Source organism: Lipomyces chichibuensis (assembly GCF_038497645.1).
Source record: "Lipomyces chichibuensis strain CBS 12929 unplaced genomic scaffold V1513scaffold_21, whole genome shotgun sequence".
Taxonomy (NCBI): Eukaryota; Fungi; Ascomycota; class Lipomycetes; order Lipomycetales; family Lipomycetaceae; genus Lipomyces; species Lipomyces chichibuensis.
In genome coordinates, this window is record NW_027117473.1 from 253,380 (window position 1) to 265,310 (window position 11,931).

The 11,931-nt window shown below is 46.2% G+C and overlaps 8 protein-coding genes across 8 annotated transcripts; 5 read left to right on the top strand and 3 right to left on the bottom strand.

The window, feature by feature from the left end:
• Positions 1-6: 6 nt before the first annotated feature.
• Positions 7-1,973, top strand: V1513DRAFT_124221 (branched-chain alpha-ketoacid dehydrogenase kinase). The gene is made up of 5 exons (XM_066894152.1): positions 7-354; positions 404-429; positions 479-1,465; positions 1,511-1,568; positions 1,622-1,973. Exons 1-5 carry the CDS (start codon positions 202-204, stop codon positions 1,661-1,663), a joined length of 1,266 nt encoding a protein of 421 aa, XP_066752975.1. The 5' UTR covers positions 7-201; the 3' UTR covers positions 1,664-1,973.
• On the top strand, positions 1,900-3,485 carry V1513DRAFT_124245 (glycosyl hydrolase family 61-domain-containing protein). Its single transcript, XM_066894153.1, has one exon. It carries the CDS (start codon positions 2,140-2,142, stop codon positions 3,394-3,396), a length of 1,257 nt encoding a protein of 418 aa, XP_066752976.1. The 5' UTR covers positions 1,900-2,139; the 3' UTR covers positions 3,397-3,485.
• V1513DRAFT_447009 (NOL1/NOP2/sun family-domain-containing protein) lies at positions 3,410-5,528 on the bottom strand. Its single transcript, XM_066898347.1, has 3 exons — positions 5,076-5,528; positions 4,944-5,027; positions 3,410-4,897 (listed from the first exon to the last, which is right to left on the bottom strand). The coding sequence occupies exons 1-3, from the start codon at positions 5,424-5,426 to the stop codon at positions 3,575-3,577; spliced, it is 1,758 nt and encodes a 585-aa protein (XP_066752977.1). The 5' UTR covers positions 5,427-5,528; the 3' UTR covers positions 3,410-3,574.
• Positions 5,529-5,838: 310 nt separating this feature from the next.
• Positions 5,839-6,475, top strand: V1513DRAFT_447012 (uncharacterized protein). The gene is made up of 3 exons (XM_066898349.1): positions 5,839-5,946; positions 6,028-6,118; positions 6,207-6,475. The coding sequence occupies exons 1-3, from the start codon at positions 5,909-5,911 to the stop codon at positions 6,354-6,356; spliced, it is 279 nt and encodes a 92-aa protein (XP_066752978.1). The 5' UTR covers positions 5,839-5,908; the 3' UTR covers positions 6,357-6,475.
• Positions 6,367-7,418, bottom strand: V1513DRAFT_447015 (actin-related protein 2/3 complex subunit 3). The gene is made up of 4 exons (XM_066898350.1): positions 7,258-7,418; positions 7,138-7,183; positions 6,658-7,082; positions 6,367-6,592 (listed from the first exon to the last, which is right to left on the bottom strand). The coding sequence occupies exons 1-4, from the start codon at positions 7,261-7,263 to the stop codon at positions 6,542-6,544; spliced, it is 528 nt and encodes a 175-aa protein (XP_066752979.1). The 5' UTR covers positions 7,264-7,418; the 3' UTR covers positions 6,367-6,541.
• On the top strand, positions 7,357-9,043 carry V1513DRAFT_447018 (cyclophilin-like domain-containing protein). The gene has a single exon (XM_066898351.1). It carries the CDS (start codon positions 7,425-7,427, stop codon positions 8,883-8,885), a length of 1,461 nt encoding a protein of 486 aa, XP_066752980.1. The 5' UTR covers positions 7,357-7,424; the 3' UTR covers positions 8,886-9,043.
• On the bottom strand, positions 8,967-10,055 carry V1513DRAFT_447019 (inorganic phosphate transporter Pho88). Its single transcript, XM_066898352.1, has 3 exons — positions 9,786-10,055; positions 9,562-9,680; positions 8,967-9,504 (listed from the first exon to the last, which is right to left on the bottom strand). Exons 1-3 carry the CDS (start codon positions 9,958-9,960, stop codon positions 9,229-9,231), a joined length of 570 nt encoding a protein of 189 aa, XP_066752981.1. The 5' UTR covers positions 9,961-10,055; the 3' UTR covers positions 8,967-9,228.
• A 294-nt stretch (positions 10,056-10,349) lies between these two features.
• Positions 10,350-11,807, top strand: V1513DRAFT_465057 (Striatin family-domain-containing protein). The gene is made up of 6 exons (XM_066900023.1): positions 10,350-10,449; positions 10,504-10,586; positions 10,642-10,745; positions 10,801-10,877; positions 10,945-11,029; positions 11,090-11,807. The coding sequence occupies exons 1-6, from the start codon at positions 10,395-10,397 to the stop codon at positions 11,640-11,642; spliced, it is 957 nt and encodes a 318-aa protein (XP_066752982.1). The 5' UTR covers positions 10,350-10,394; the 3' UTR covers positions 11,643-11,807.
• The last annotated feature ends 124 nt before the right edge of the window (positions 11,808-11,931 follow it).

The window sequence follows — 11,931 nt, forward strand, 5'->3', positions numbered from 1 at the left end:
GATCATGTTCCGTTAAAGTCGACTTCATTCAGAACACCTAACCCAATTGTCTAAAGCTTTCCCGACTAAGGTGGTTTAGCCGCACCTGACTAGGGCCTCGCAGGTTCACCATGCTTTCCATCACTTTATTGTCGGCCTTCGTCGACACATATATTGACAGGTGTTGCGTCCATTTGTATATATTGCAGAGAAGCAGACAAAATGAGAATACGACGGAGAATCTCTCTTTATGTTGATTATGCAGTTAGATCATCGTCAATTCGACGAATATTCACGTGCTCTAGACAGCTGTCCAAATTCTCGCTCGAAGAGCCCGTGTATACGAATTTTGATGTCAACGAAGTTATCGGATTGGTATGTTTTTGCACTGTAATCTGCTTGTTGTAACACGCTAATGAATTAGTACGCGCGGGCCGTGACGACCAAGATGTAAGACGTTCAATGGTTCGATAGTCCATTCGGTAACTGACGACTCTAGATCGAGTTTCAACTTTCAAGACCTGATTCAATTTGGTCGCCCACCTATTCCTGACGAAGCACTTATCCAGAATGCGCGCACGATCCGGGAGATTATTTTAACCAGTCTGTCACGACGGACACTGGCGTTGCGGAATTTGCCATACATCATGGTTCTGAATCCCAACATCTCGCAGATCTACAACATATACCTACACTCGATTAACATAGTATATAAGTCCGGAGTGAAGCTAGAGACAAAGGAGGATAACGATAGATTTGTAGAAGCGCTACAGAACTTGGTCGATACCCACACAAACGCGGTCCCAACGCTTGCCAAAGGCTTCGCGGAGTCGCAGACGTATATATCTAATGACGTGGCAAATAGATTCCTCGACGCGCATTTGCACGACCGTATCGGTACGCGGCTAATGTCGAAACATCATATTGCTCTCACGAAGCAGAGTGCGCCGAACCAGCGGCCAGATCCGAGGTTTATTGGGCTAGTCGATACGCAGTTGTCGCCGATGGAGCTGTGCCGTGAGATCACCTTGTTTTTGTCGGACGTGTGTGATTTGCAGTACGGTATGCGGCCGACCATGACGATCGATGTTGGGGAAGACGTCAAGTTTGCTTATATTCCGGAACATTTGGAATATATCTTAACGGAACTCCTCAAGAATTCGTTCCGGGCTACGATTGAGCAGTTTTTGGGAATGACGCCAGCGTCGCAGTATAGAATCACGCACAACCTGCAGGAAGAGAGTGCGGTGCTGTATCCGGTTGTGGTTACGATTGTCAAGACACCCGGTGGAGTCGAGATCAGACTGCGTGATCGGGGTGGTGGGATTGAGGAGGACAATTTGAAGCGGATATGGGGTTACTCGGAGTCTACATTTGAAGAGGAGGAGCGAGATGGGTTTAAGACCCTGAACACGCCGCCGCCGAGCGTTACTGGAACAGGTGGGAGCTCCATCGGTGGATTGGGTTATGGTCTGCCTCTGAGTCAGTATGTAGTTCAACATATGCCTAATACAAAATCTAACATGCGCAGGGCATATGCCGAGTACTTCGGTGGCTCGATTGATCTAGAGACGTGCTTCGGATGGGGTGTAAGTGATCAATTCGTCGTTGTCATGGCGGTGACGTTAATTAATCTGACTAGACCGACGTGTATTTGACAATCAACAGTCCACAGACCATCTAGTTACGAGACAGACTGTAACGATAAAAGATGCTGTAAAGGCGAATAGATTGGGTCACTATATGCAGTGTTCAGTGGGTTAGTGAAATTAGGTATAGCAAGCCATTACTGGAGGGCACGGACTGTGAATCAAATATTGACTTGGGAAGGTAAGCCCGTAACCAAACTACTCTGAAACTGAATGTTTATTGCTTATATAGTCGTAGCTGTAAATGTAAATATAATGTATTATAATGTATTGCCCTTTGGTCGGTGACGGACCTCAATGCGGCAGCGCGTCACACAGATACGCGTTTGAGCCGCACCGTTAGACGCGACTCGACGCGTCGCCGAATCACTCCTGCGTCTGTCATTTTTGGGGCCGAAGTCTTAGCCATGGCCGCAAAGAATCGCCAATTGAATCTTTACTATTATATCAACAATAGCACAGCCTTCCTTCTCGTAGCCGTAGCTATGCTGTGCTCATTGCAATACCCATCATGACAAAACTACTCCCATTCATGCTGGTACTCAGCTTATTCGTCAGCTCGGCAACAGCTCATGGCTATATCACAAACTTCTGGAATCCGACGAAGCAGATGTACGGTGACTGCATCCGGCCGTATGTGGTCTATCACGAGAACCAACCTATCACGGACCGGTACTCGGACGAAATGACGTGTGGCCATCTGCCAGGTGCGGCAACATTCCCGAACAGGACATGCAGCGTAGCCAAAGCGGGTGACAAGGTCGCGTTGCAATGGTCCCTCATGGATAGGAGCCATGTCGGCCCAGTGCTGGTGTATATCGCGTCGACAGAGAGCAAGGGAGAAGGCGAAGCGTGGTGGAAGATCTACTATGACGGGTACGACGCCGAGACAGACTATTGGGCGACTTCAAAGCTATGGGACAACGGCGGCACTCTCTGGATCTCGCTGCCAGACTATCTTCCGGTTGGCGAGTATATCATCCGCGGCGAAATCATCGCCCTCCATAATGCGTCATATATCAATGGCGCACAAATCTATGTCAATTGCATTCACATCAACATCGATGAAGCGTCGGAATCAAAGGCAATCGACATCAACACTATTCCGAAAGTCGCGTTTCCCGGCTACTACACCTACGATACGCCGGGTCTGCATCTCAATGTCTGGTGGCCGCCTCCTATCGGCTATCCGGAGGTCGGTCCGCCAATATTCACGTCCTCCACTGCCTCACTAGCTACTACTAACGCCATCCCGTCTTCGTCAGGCGAAACGAGCGACTTCTCAGACGCCAATCCCGTCGTTCAGCCAAGCAGAACGCTAATAACTATCGCCTATCAGGCGACGAGCCCGTGGGTGTTCTACGAGTCTGTGGCATCTACGGCCCTGCTGGTTTCAGTTACCGCGACGGCTTCGTCCAAGTTGCAAATTGCGACTGTAGCCGCTGTTTTCCCCGACTTGACCTGCTCAACAACATCGACACTGCCGACAGCGACAATACCTGCTCTCGCCTCCACCGCTTCGGCTGTATCATCTACCAGACATACTGAAGTCTTTCCAGATCTCACCTGCTCAACATCGTCCATGTTTTCCGCAGCTGCGACCACATTCCTGACTGCGGTCACCACTCAGACTACCTCCCTGCATACACGCACACTAACAGTCACGCTCGACCCTGTGACTGTCCACGCTATCGTCACCGTCTCTGTCTATATGACTGAGTACGTGACCAACACCGTCACTGTCGAGGACATTAATATTGCTTACTAGCCACGACATTCAATTCACGCAGTGTTAAGTTTTCTTATCGTTTTTTGTAAAATACTTTTACCTTTTCATATCTCTTTGTAATATATAACCACGAATTAATACATTTTAATACAGGACACATGCAAGTACTACCTACTCAATCAATGCTAAACAAAACTTTTATTATCCGGTCACAACTTTACGTCTTACTTGCCCCATTCGGTTTCTGCTCAACAGCCTTCATCTTCTTGAACTTCGCCACAAAGAATCCGTCGACGTTATAAGTGTGCGGATAATACCTTCTCGTTAGCGACAGTTTCTGGTTGAATTCCTTGCCGCGGAACGACGTGAAGCCTGGTACTCCGAATCCTAGTCCTGTCTCCACAAGCTTGACATCAGATCGTTTCCGAAGGGCGTAATCCACAACAGCCTCATTCTCGTCCACAGTTACTGAACATGTGGAGTACACGATATATCCTCCACTCTTTGAATTTGCATCTACCGAGTCAATAGCAGCGAGTAGCAGCTGCTTCTGCAAAAACGGAAGGTCGATAAAATCCTTTTCATTTCTGCTCGTCTTCACGGATGGGTCCTTCGCGATGACGCCGGTACCCGAACAAGGCGCGTCCAAAAGTACTCGGTCGAAACCGCCAATCACGTGCGGGAACTGCTTGGCGTCGTAATTACACACGACAGTGTTTGTACATCCGAGACGGTGAATATTCGCTATCAGAGACTTTGTTCGTGCCTTATTGGCATCATTTGCAAAGACACAACCAGTGTTTTTCATCAGTGCGGAGATGTACGTGGTCTTACCGCCTGGAGCTGCCGCCATGTCAAGCACCCGCTCATTTTCTTGTGGTGCAAGTGCGATTACCGGCAAGAATGATGACGCAGCCTGGATAATGTAATGGCCGGCAAGGTATTCCGGAGTGGCGCCAATAGGCACTTGTGAGTCAAAGATTTGCAATCCCACCTTGGTCCAATTTCCGATCGGCTTCAGATTCACACCGCGATTGACAAGCGCCTGGGCGAGATTGCGCCGACGGGTCTTGAGGGTATTAGTGCGAATCGTGATCGGTCGGGGAACCTCGTTAGCTTCAAAAAACTCGATCGCTTCACGCGGAGAAAACAGCTCAAACAGCTTCCCGGCCAACAACTCCGTGTAGCCATAATAGTTTGCGATGTCTGCAATCAACTGCGCAACATAGTCCGAGCGCGACCGCCCTGCTTCGCCGTATTTGTTAAAATCGTCCAGAACGTTCAGAATCTCCTGAATTCGTGTCCGTGAAATGTGGATATCTGGAGGCAAGTTTGATGGCGCTTCAACTTCTTGGCCTGATGGCAGGACATTCGTGACTCTTGAATCGACATTGATCTCGACATCTTCCTCTTCACCTTGCTCGAAATCGTCATCACTGTTGACAAACTCGTCTTCTTCGCCTTCCGCTTCCGCCTTCGCTTCGTCTTCTTCTTCAGAGTCACCCTTGAAAACATTTGCTAATCCCTGTTGATTCGCAGCCTATATTGTGTGAGCGAAGCCCGTATCAATACTTAAAGCAACATACTTCCAACAGGTCTTCGTCGCCCTCATCGTCACTGAACATGGCCCCTCGCTCGTTCTCGTCCTCCGAATCATAAACTTCGTCGCTCTGCTCGCGTTAGCCCAGCCAAATATCACACACATTTAATAAGCATGCCTCCATTTCATTGTCATCCTCAAGCTCCTCTTCATCAATATCAAACTGCTCCTCCTCATTCCCAAACACGTAAAAATCGTCCTGGCCTGTCGCAACGTTTTTGTCTTCCTCTACTTTCTCCTCCTCATCAAACAAATCCGACTTTGCCTTCTCAAACACAGCTTTCTCCTTTTTACTTTTCACACTCGCACCCCTATCCTCACGCTTCCGTTTCCGACTCTCACTCTCTTTATTCTTCTGCTGAGCCTTCTTCCGAGGATCGAGTATACCCTGATAAAACTCATCCAGAGAAGGAACAGGCCCTTGTTTCATGCGGGCCTTGCGGCCAACTTTCGGCTTAGTTCGAACCATGGTATTTTGGCGTAGTCTCAGTTAAATCTGATGACGTGGTGTAGGCGAGGACTGTATTACTGTGGTCGTCGTCAACTCTCTATCGAATTATCAGAGCCTGTTCCCAGATTTTTTTTCAGAAAATTTCTTCAATTGGGAGATAGATTTGGATTAGGGCTTGTTCTCAAGCTGCCTTTCCGCAATGCAGGTTACTCGGAGGAAGTAACGAAAGATTATGTACTTCAATTGAATAATCCATACATAATATTATTATAATTTAATACATTTGTATTAATCTGTCAAATTTCCGAAAATCAAGTATGTTAAGCAAATATCGACTTTGTAGAAATTTACCCCTGATTACGGGTTAGGGCTGTAGATGTGGACGCAGACAAATTTGTGACACCATCGTCAGTTTAACTTGACGATAAAATACTTCTCGGCGCTGAACTGAGATTGTCAGTAGACGTTAATATAGGGTAAATCATAAGTGAACATACAACATGGTGCAGGGAACTGTCAAGAATATCAAGGCTAAGAAGTATGTTTTGCAATGTGAATGATCGAATAGATTGATAGGCTATTAGATCTTTTGACGGGTCGAAAAATACTAAGTACTTAGAACTTCAAAGATAAGTGTGCCCAAGAAGGCGGCGAAGAAGATTATTGCTCCTAGAAAGAATTCTGCTATTGTTACGGCGAAGTTGAAGAAGGTATGCTGAATCAGGCATGGAACTCGCGTCAGCAATCTTGCTGAGAGATGTTATAGAGTGTCAGGCGACAAGGCTAACTGAATATTAGAAACATGCATCCGCAATCGCGGTAAACACGGAGCAACTCTTGTCCTCCCGGGTTGGACATTTAGAAGTACTTAAGGGCTCGCGACGAGAGATTGCCAAGGCCGATGCCATCAAGGCGGCTAAGGGAAAGAATGAAAAAAACAAGAAATGAAAGAAATAATGCGTTTTTGTAGTATACTTTTTGGTTCAGAATATGGAGTTGGGAGTGCCTGTTTAATCCAATTCCGGGACAGAATAAAGTCGACATACATAAATCTTTCGATTTTAACCTAAAATAGTACACAAAGGTGATGTACAATCTCACACCACATCTATCTTACTGACCGTAGTGACTGCTCATGACAGCGACTTGTTCATGAAACGCCGTCGTGTAAACGCCAACCAGTACTATATTATGATCAGTATTATTGTAAATATACACTGGCATCGTGTAATAATTGCGGGTTACTTACCTTGCTAGGTTTATCGCCATCAGCGTACACCCTCATAATCAATCTGACCGCCAATTCCTGTCTAAACTGCGACAAGTATCCTCGCAATAACTCCGCCTCGGCTCGGTCTCGTGGCGCAGCATATAAACTATTTAATGGGAATCCTGTGTCGCCGGGAATAGAGAAATGCTCCAACGCCAAGGTATTTAGGATTCGTCCGGCTTCATTGCGATCGACATTCCTTGCTGATAATGCGGATAAACAGTCCGAGATAAACAAAATACCGTAGATTAGCACGCGATCAGCCGGGCCCTTAATTTCAAAGTTTCGGAAGAATGAGTTTGCGCGGAAAAGGTCGATGACTTCGTCGATGATGTCGTAGTCCTCTGACGTCGGGTATGCGGGGCCGCGGAACTTCGTGCGAAGAGGCAGCACAGCAAAGTTTCCTGCCATTTGTATATCATAAGCCTTCGTTAAATGAGTAAATCATCAGGTACGTACCGACAACCCTCGTGTCTGGTTCGGAAAGGAAAGTCGAATGATAAGCCTGCATTCGCTTTAGCTAATTGTCCCGTTGCATCGCAAATTCAAATTGATGTTGATTTATCAGAAATAGCATACCGGCATTATACGTCCCAACTAGTACTGGAATGCAACAGCGCCGGTGCAAATATTGGTGATATCGGATTGAGGATGATGACTGAGTGGGATAACTAGGCCGGTTGCGGCGGCGTGCGGACTTCCCCTCTGCTACGTCTTAGTTTCTCTCACCGCACACCAAAACCATTATGTCCTCAGCTCTGGAGCCACCGACGACCGCGAAAGTGATTCTTCATACCACGAAAGGACCTATAGAAATAGAACTATGGGCGAAAGAAACGCCAAAGGCATCGAGAAATTTCCTGCAACACTGCATGGACGGGTACTACGACGGCACCATCTTCCACCGCGTCATCTCCAATTTCCTGATCCAAGGTGGCGACCCAACGGGTACGGGCCACGGCGGACAAAGCATTTACACGGATGAAGGTGGTTTTTCGTCCGAGTTTCACTCGCGGCTGCGGTTTAATCGACGTGGACTGTTAGGAAATGCGGAATCAGAGACTATGAACGACAACTCGCAGTTCTTTATCACGCTCGCGGCCACACTGGAGTTGCAGCAGAAAAATACAATGTTTGGAAGGGTCATGGGGGATACTATCTATAATGTGCTTAAGATCAGCGAGGCCGAGTTGGATATGGATGATAGGCCGCTCTATCCGACAAAGATCACGCATACTGAGATTTTGGTCAATTATTTTCCTGACATGAAGCAGCGGAAGGCGCCGCAGCAAGGCGCTGCAACTATGGAGAAGAAGGCGAAGAAGGCGACGGTTACAAAACCGAAGGTGAAGATGTCGTTTGGCATTGAAGAGGACGAAGAGGCAGATGACCGTGGAATCGGCAAGCCAGCTTATACAAAGTTCAAGATGAAGTCTGCACATGAGATTTTGAATGATTCGAGACTATCTAAAGCGGCTGCGGTTGATTCTGCAGTCGCCGAGCCTGCTGCGCAGCCGTCGACTGGGTCGCTCATGGAAACGTCGTCGGCGCCACCGAAGGAAAAACCAAAGATGAAACCAACGCAGCAGCCACAGCAATATGAACAGCCGAAGAAAGCAACTGATAGTCTCGATGCTGACGATGAAAATCAATCAAAATCTCCTGTTCAAGTCCCGAAAGTGGAATCTGAGTTTGATAGAATTAATGCGGAGATTGCTGCAATGAAGTCCTCCTTAAAAAGAAGAGCTCAGGATGACGAAGGCAAGAAGGCTCAGAAGAAACTATCGGCTCTCGAAGAACAGCGGCTAAAATATTTAGCGAAGAAGACTCCGAACGTCTCAAAGAAACGTCAGCGAGAGCAACGAGAAGCGGCCACCCTTGAAATGCTAAACAAGTTCACATCTAAGTTACATACTGCGTCTTCGTCAGCACCATTACCTCCATTCAAACCAAGCGGAAGCAAACGGGAGGAAGACGATGAGGGGAAACTCTGCGATCTTCATAATCTTCCAAATTGTCAGTCGTGCTTGTATTACGACAACCTAAGTGACGGTGAGGATGATCCTACCAGTATTTGGAGTCACTCATTCGTTGACGCAAAAAGCCAACGGCGAAGGCCGCAAAGAATTTTCAGTCCTCCTCTCGAACCAAAAGTGTTCCAGGATCGCCCGCAGTCGAATAATCGTCGGGAGCGTAATCGACGTTAATTGCATGGATGGGAGTTAGGGAATCATTAAATAATGTAGGTTGACCATTTTGTATCATGCAATTTATTGCATAGTAACTATGACACGTTGTATATTATAAAACAGGACTAAAAGTATATGTGTATGGCAAAATATTGCCTTTTTTTCTAACGCGCAAGAAACTACAGCAAGCAAGCAAACAAACAAAATTTATAAATACACATAAAATCCCTAATGCATTATTCACAGCCTTTATTTATCTTTAGCTTACACGATCATGATCTAAACGTTGATTGTCAGCAATTAAACCAAGGTACAAACCCGGTCCAATTGAATGTTTCTATCATCGAGCTTATCTGAGTTCTTACTCCTCCTTGGCACCGCCGCTTCCGCTCTTCTCGGCCTGGCTGATGGCCTTCTTGTCAGTCTGCACATCTCCTCCGCTAGCAGCACCAAAGAGACCAGCAGACTTGAACGGACGCTTCAAATCGCCTGTGGCAGGCTTGCCAAAAACGTGAATTTGGATAACTTTCTGCTCAAGAGCAGACTTGACAGGAAGAACTGACTGCATAACCAATGGATTGGTGTATCCAAGTTTGAAATGCATAAAGAGGAGGATAGCGATGCCCATGAATGACGACTGTCTCATATTGTTAGTAACATAATGATAGCCAAACAGGTTGGAGCAGCAACGTACGCGAATAGCAGAGCTGACCTGCTGCAGGTCATACTCCTTAACAGTAGTAGTGACCAATTTCTTCTTATCGGAGCCGCCAAAAGGTTGAGGAGGTTCGACGTACTTCAAAGTAGTAAGATCTATATATCGGTCAGTTTTGGTCCTGAAGTCATAGGCTCAACTTGGAATAATATCGAACGAAATATGCTTCGCGGAAACGAGCAACGTCGAAATATAATACAGACCATTCTTCTTGTTGATCTGATAACGGGCTAAAAGGTAGAGCGAGAAAATGAAGACGTTGCTCGCGAGGTAAATGATACGTGCATAGAAAACTACCATGGGATCCTCGAATGGGATCTTCTTGGAGACTTGCATGAGTGCAAACATCAGCACCATGTTAGTGATTGCGGAATTCATTTTAATTAATATGCACCGAAAACAAAAATAATGGGATATGGGCGAGTTGTACTAATAAAAATTTGGCTGGACAAAAACTGATAGACGATTTCGATGGGGCCAGTTAGTTTCAGGGCGGGAGACTTTTCAAGTACCTCGAGGAAAGCTGAGTGGCAACGTAAGTTGGCATAATTGCATAGTGGCTTTATTATTACCACTTGCTTACGGTCACATTTGCTACAATTGAGACCGTAACCGTCGCTCTGACGGTTTTAGTTTCAGGGTCAGAATTGTATGAACTCTAAATCATCGCCCGCAGTGGTAAGGGTAAACGTAACCCCATGTGAAATCCGGGTAAACACAAGCATCGTGTTCACGCTGTTGTAAACCATTGCAACAATTCAATCTATCGCCCTATTGGCACATAATCTCTGTGACAAAGCCTTACTATCCAAATGTCGGGTGTTGTTCCAAATAACCAACAGCAACCTGCTGAGTACACCCTTCAGGGTATGAAGATAATTCAGTGAATGTGTGGGAAAACAGCGTTGATCTGTACCTTAGGTGTAATGCGATTCTTACAAACTGAATGGCACAAGAATGAGCGCGATCGCATACAGTGGGAGATCGAGAAGGCAGAGATGAAGGTCGGTTATACATGGGGATCATTGGGACCCAGTAAGACTAATGTGGATCAAATAGGCTCGGATAGCACGTCTGGAGGGGGAGAAAAGAGGGAACGAACGATTAATTGAGTCTTTTGTGAGAAGAATAAATATGCTTGAGAAGTCCCTCGCAGAGGAGAGGTAGGAATGACTATCACTAAAAGCGTATCAAATGGTGTTGCTGACATATGGCCAGAGCAAAGTTGGGAAATGCGATGCCTGAGTCGATCAATGAGTCTGCGGCGAGTGTTGATAAAAGTAACTTCAGGTCAAGTATGATTCCCAGTTCAAGTCAAGGCTATTTATATCATGTTGTTTCAAGACTAACACGGCCGTCTAGCCTTACCAGATGACTTCCCAGTGAGCAAATCACGGCTAGAAGAATTAGAAAAGTCACGGGCAAAGTCACGAGAGTATTTAGATAGGTATGAGTTGGCAAGGCATGCCTATTTACTTATTGACAAATAGGCTAATGGAGTTTTCAGATGCTTACAAGAAGTAACGTACCTATTGGTTTTTGCTCAGTCAGTTCCAGCGCCGCCTCTTGCCCAGCCTCTAGAATTACCACTATCGCAAATGCACATAACATCGCAGCAATCGCCAAACTCGAATAGTATGGCACAGGGAAATGGCGACATTAATGTGTTAGATAAGGCCCATGACAAGGAAAATCCACGATTTGACGACAGATTAGGGAGTGGTGGAGGAAGCACTACGAGCGAAAGCTGTTCAAGCAGCAGGTCGAACTCTTCTAGCAGTACTGGAGCCAGTAGTGATCGAGGATCACTGAGTCCTGATCGCCGCAACAATAATCGAATGGGAAAGATAATTGTTTTCGAGGAAAATATTGCAGAGCCTCAGCCTAGGACGGGCTTACCTAGGATAACTACCCAAGTCGCAGAAGAGTCGGAAGAACCAGTGGGTGGCATTATTAGAATTGGAGAACCAATAGTTAGTAGTAGTCCTGTGGATGAGAATGAGAGTTGGGAATTTGATAATCGAGCTTCCGCCGCCGATCCCCCACAATATGTCGACTAGCGACATTGTATTTTAGCATCTACGATTCATTACATATAATTGTTACGGCATACATAGCGTTGTTGTTTATAATGTACATATATAGCATTGGTTAGGCGGAATTAGGATTCGCTATTTTTACTTAGAGTAAGGAAATTAATGGGAGAAGTTTATATGGTCATTTATTACAAGCTGACTCGTCTCCGATCAGGGCCAATCGATGGCGTGGAAGATAATTTTCCCGAAGCCAACCACGCGCATTGCCTTAGACACTTGCATGAAAATTTCAAAAAATTCGTTAAGAATATCG

Excerpts from the sequence above, each read along its gene's own strand:
- V1513DRAFT_124221 (XM_066894152.1), top strand. The coding sequence starts at position 202 with ATGAGAATACGACGGAGAATCTCTCTTTATGTTGATTATGCAGTTAGA. Across the intron at positions 430-478 it reads CGGGCCGTGACGACCAAGAT|ATCGAGTTTCAACTTTCAAG; the intron begins GTAAGACGTTCA and ends TGACGACTCTAG. Across the intron at positions 1,466-1,510 it reads TATGGTCTGCCTCTGAGTCA|GGCATATGCCGAGTACTTCG; the intron begins GTATGTAGTTCA and ends TAACATGCGCAG.
- V1513DRAFT_124245 (XM_066894153.1), top strand. The coding sequence starts at position 2,140 with ATGACAAAACTACTCCCATTCATGCTGGTACTCAGCTTATTCGTCAGC.
- V1513DRAFT_447009 (XM_066898347.1), bottom strand. The coding sequence starts at position 5,426 with ATGGTTCGAACTAAGCCGAAAGTTGGCCGCAAGGCCCGCATGAAACAA. Across the intron at positions 5,028-5,075 it reads AGGATGACAATGAAATGGAG|AGCGACGAAGTTTATGATTC; the intron begins GCATGCTTATTA and ends TAACGCGAGCAG. Across the intron at positions 4,898-4,943 it reads GCGACGAAGACCTGTTGGAA|GCTGCGAATCAACAGGGATT; the intron begins GTATGTTGCTTT and ends CACACAATATAG.
- V1513DRAFT_447012 (XM_066898349.1), top strand. The coding sequence starts at position 5,909 with ATGGTGCAGGGAACTGTCAAGAATATCAAGGCTAAGAA. Across the intron at positions 5,947-6,027 it reads AAGAATATCAAGGCTAAGAA|AACTTCAAAGATAAGTGTGC; the intron begins GTATGTTTTGCA and ends CTAAGTACTTAG. Across the intron at positions 6,119-6,206 it reads TTACGGCGAAGTTGAAGAAG|AAACATGCATCCGCAATCGC; the intron begins GTATGCTGAATC and ends ACTGAATATTAG.
- V1513DRAFT_447015 (XM_066898350.1), bottom strand. Across the intron at positions 7,083-7,137 it reads ACCAGACACGAGGGTTGTCG|GAAACTTTGCTGTGCTGCCT; the intron begins GTACGTACCTGA and ends TACAAATGGCAG. Across the intron at positions 6,593-6,657 it reads ATGGCGATAAACCTAGCAAG|TACTGGTTGGCGTTTACACG; the intron begins GTAAGTAACCCG and ends ATCATAATATAG.
- V1513DRAFT_447018 (XM_066898351.1), top strand. The coding sequence starts at position 7,425 with ATGTCCTCAGCTCTGGAGCCACCGACGACCGCGAAAGTGATTCTTCAT.
- V1513DRAFT_447019 (XM_066898352.1), bottom strand. The coding sequence starts at position 9,960 with ATGAATTCCGCAATCACTAACATGGTGCTGATGTTTGCACTCATGCAA. Across the intron at positions 9,681-9,785 it reads TCAGATCAACAAGAAGAATG|ATCTTACTACTTTGAAGTAC; the intron begins GTCTGTATTATA and ends ACCGATATATAG. Across the intron at positions 9,505-9,561 it reads AGGTCAGCTCTGCTATTCGC|TCGTCATTCATGGGCATCGC; the intron begins GTACGTTGCTGC and ends AATATGAGACAG.
- V1513DRAFT_465057 (XM_066900023.1), top strand. The coding sequence starts at position 10,395 with ATGTCGGGTGTTGTTCCAAATAACCAACAGCAACCTGCTGAGTACACC. Across the intron at positions 10,450-10,503 it reads TGCTGAGTACACCCTTCAGG|GTGTAATGCGATTCTTACAA; the intron begins GTATGAAGATAA and ends TCTGTACCTTAG. Across the intron at positions 10,746-10,800 it reads AAGTCCCTCGCAGAGGAGAG|AGCAAAGTTGGGAAATGCGA; the intron begins GTAGGAATGACT and ends ACATATGGCCAG.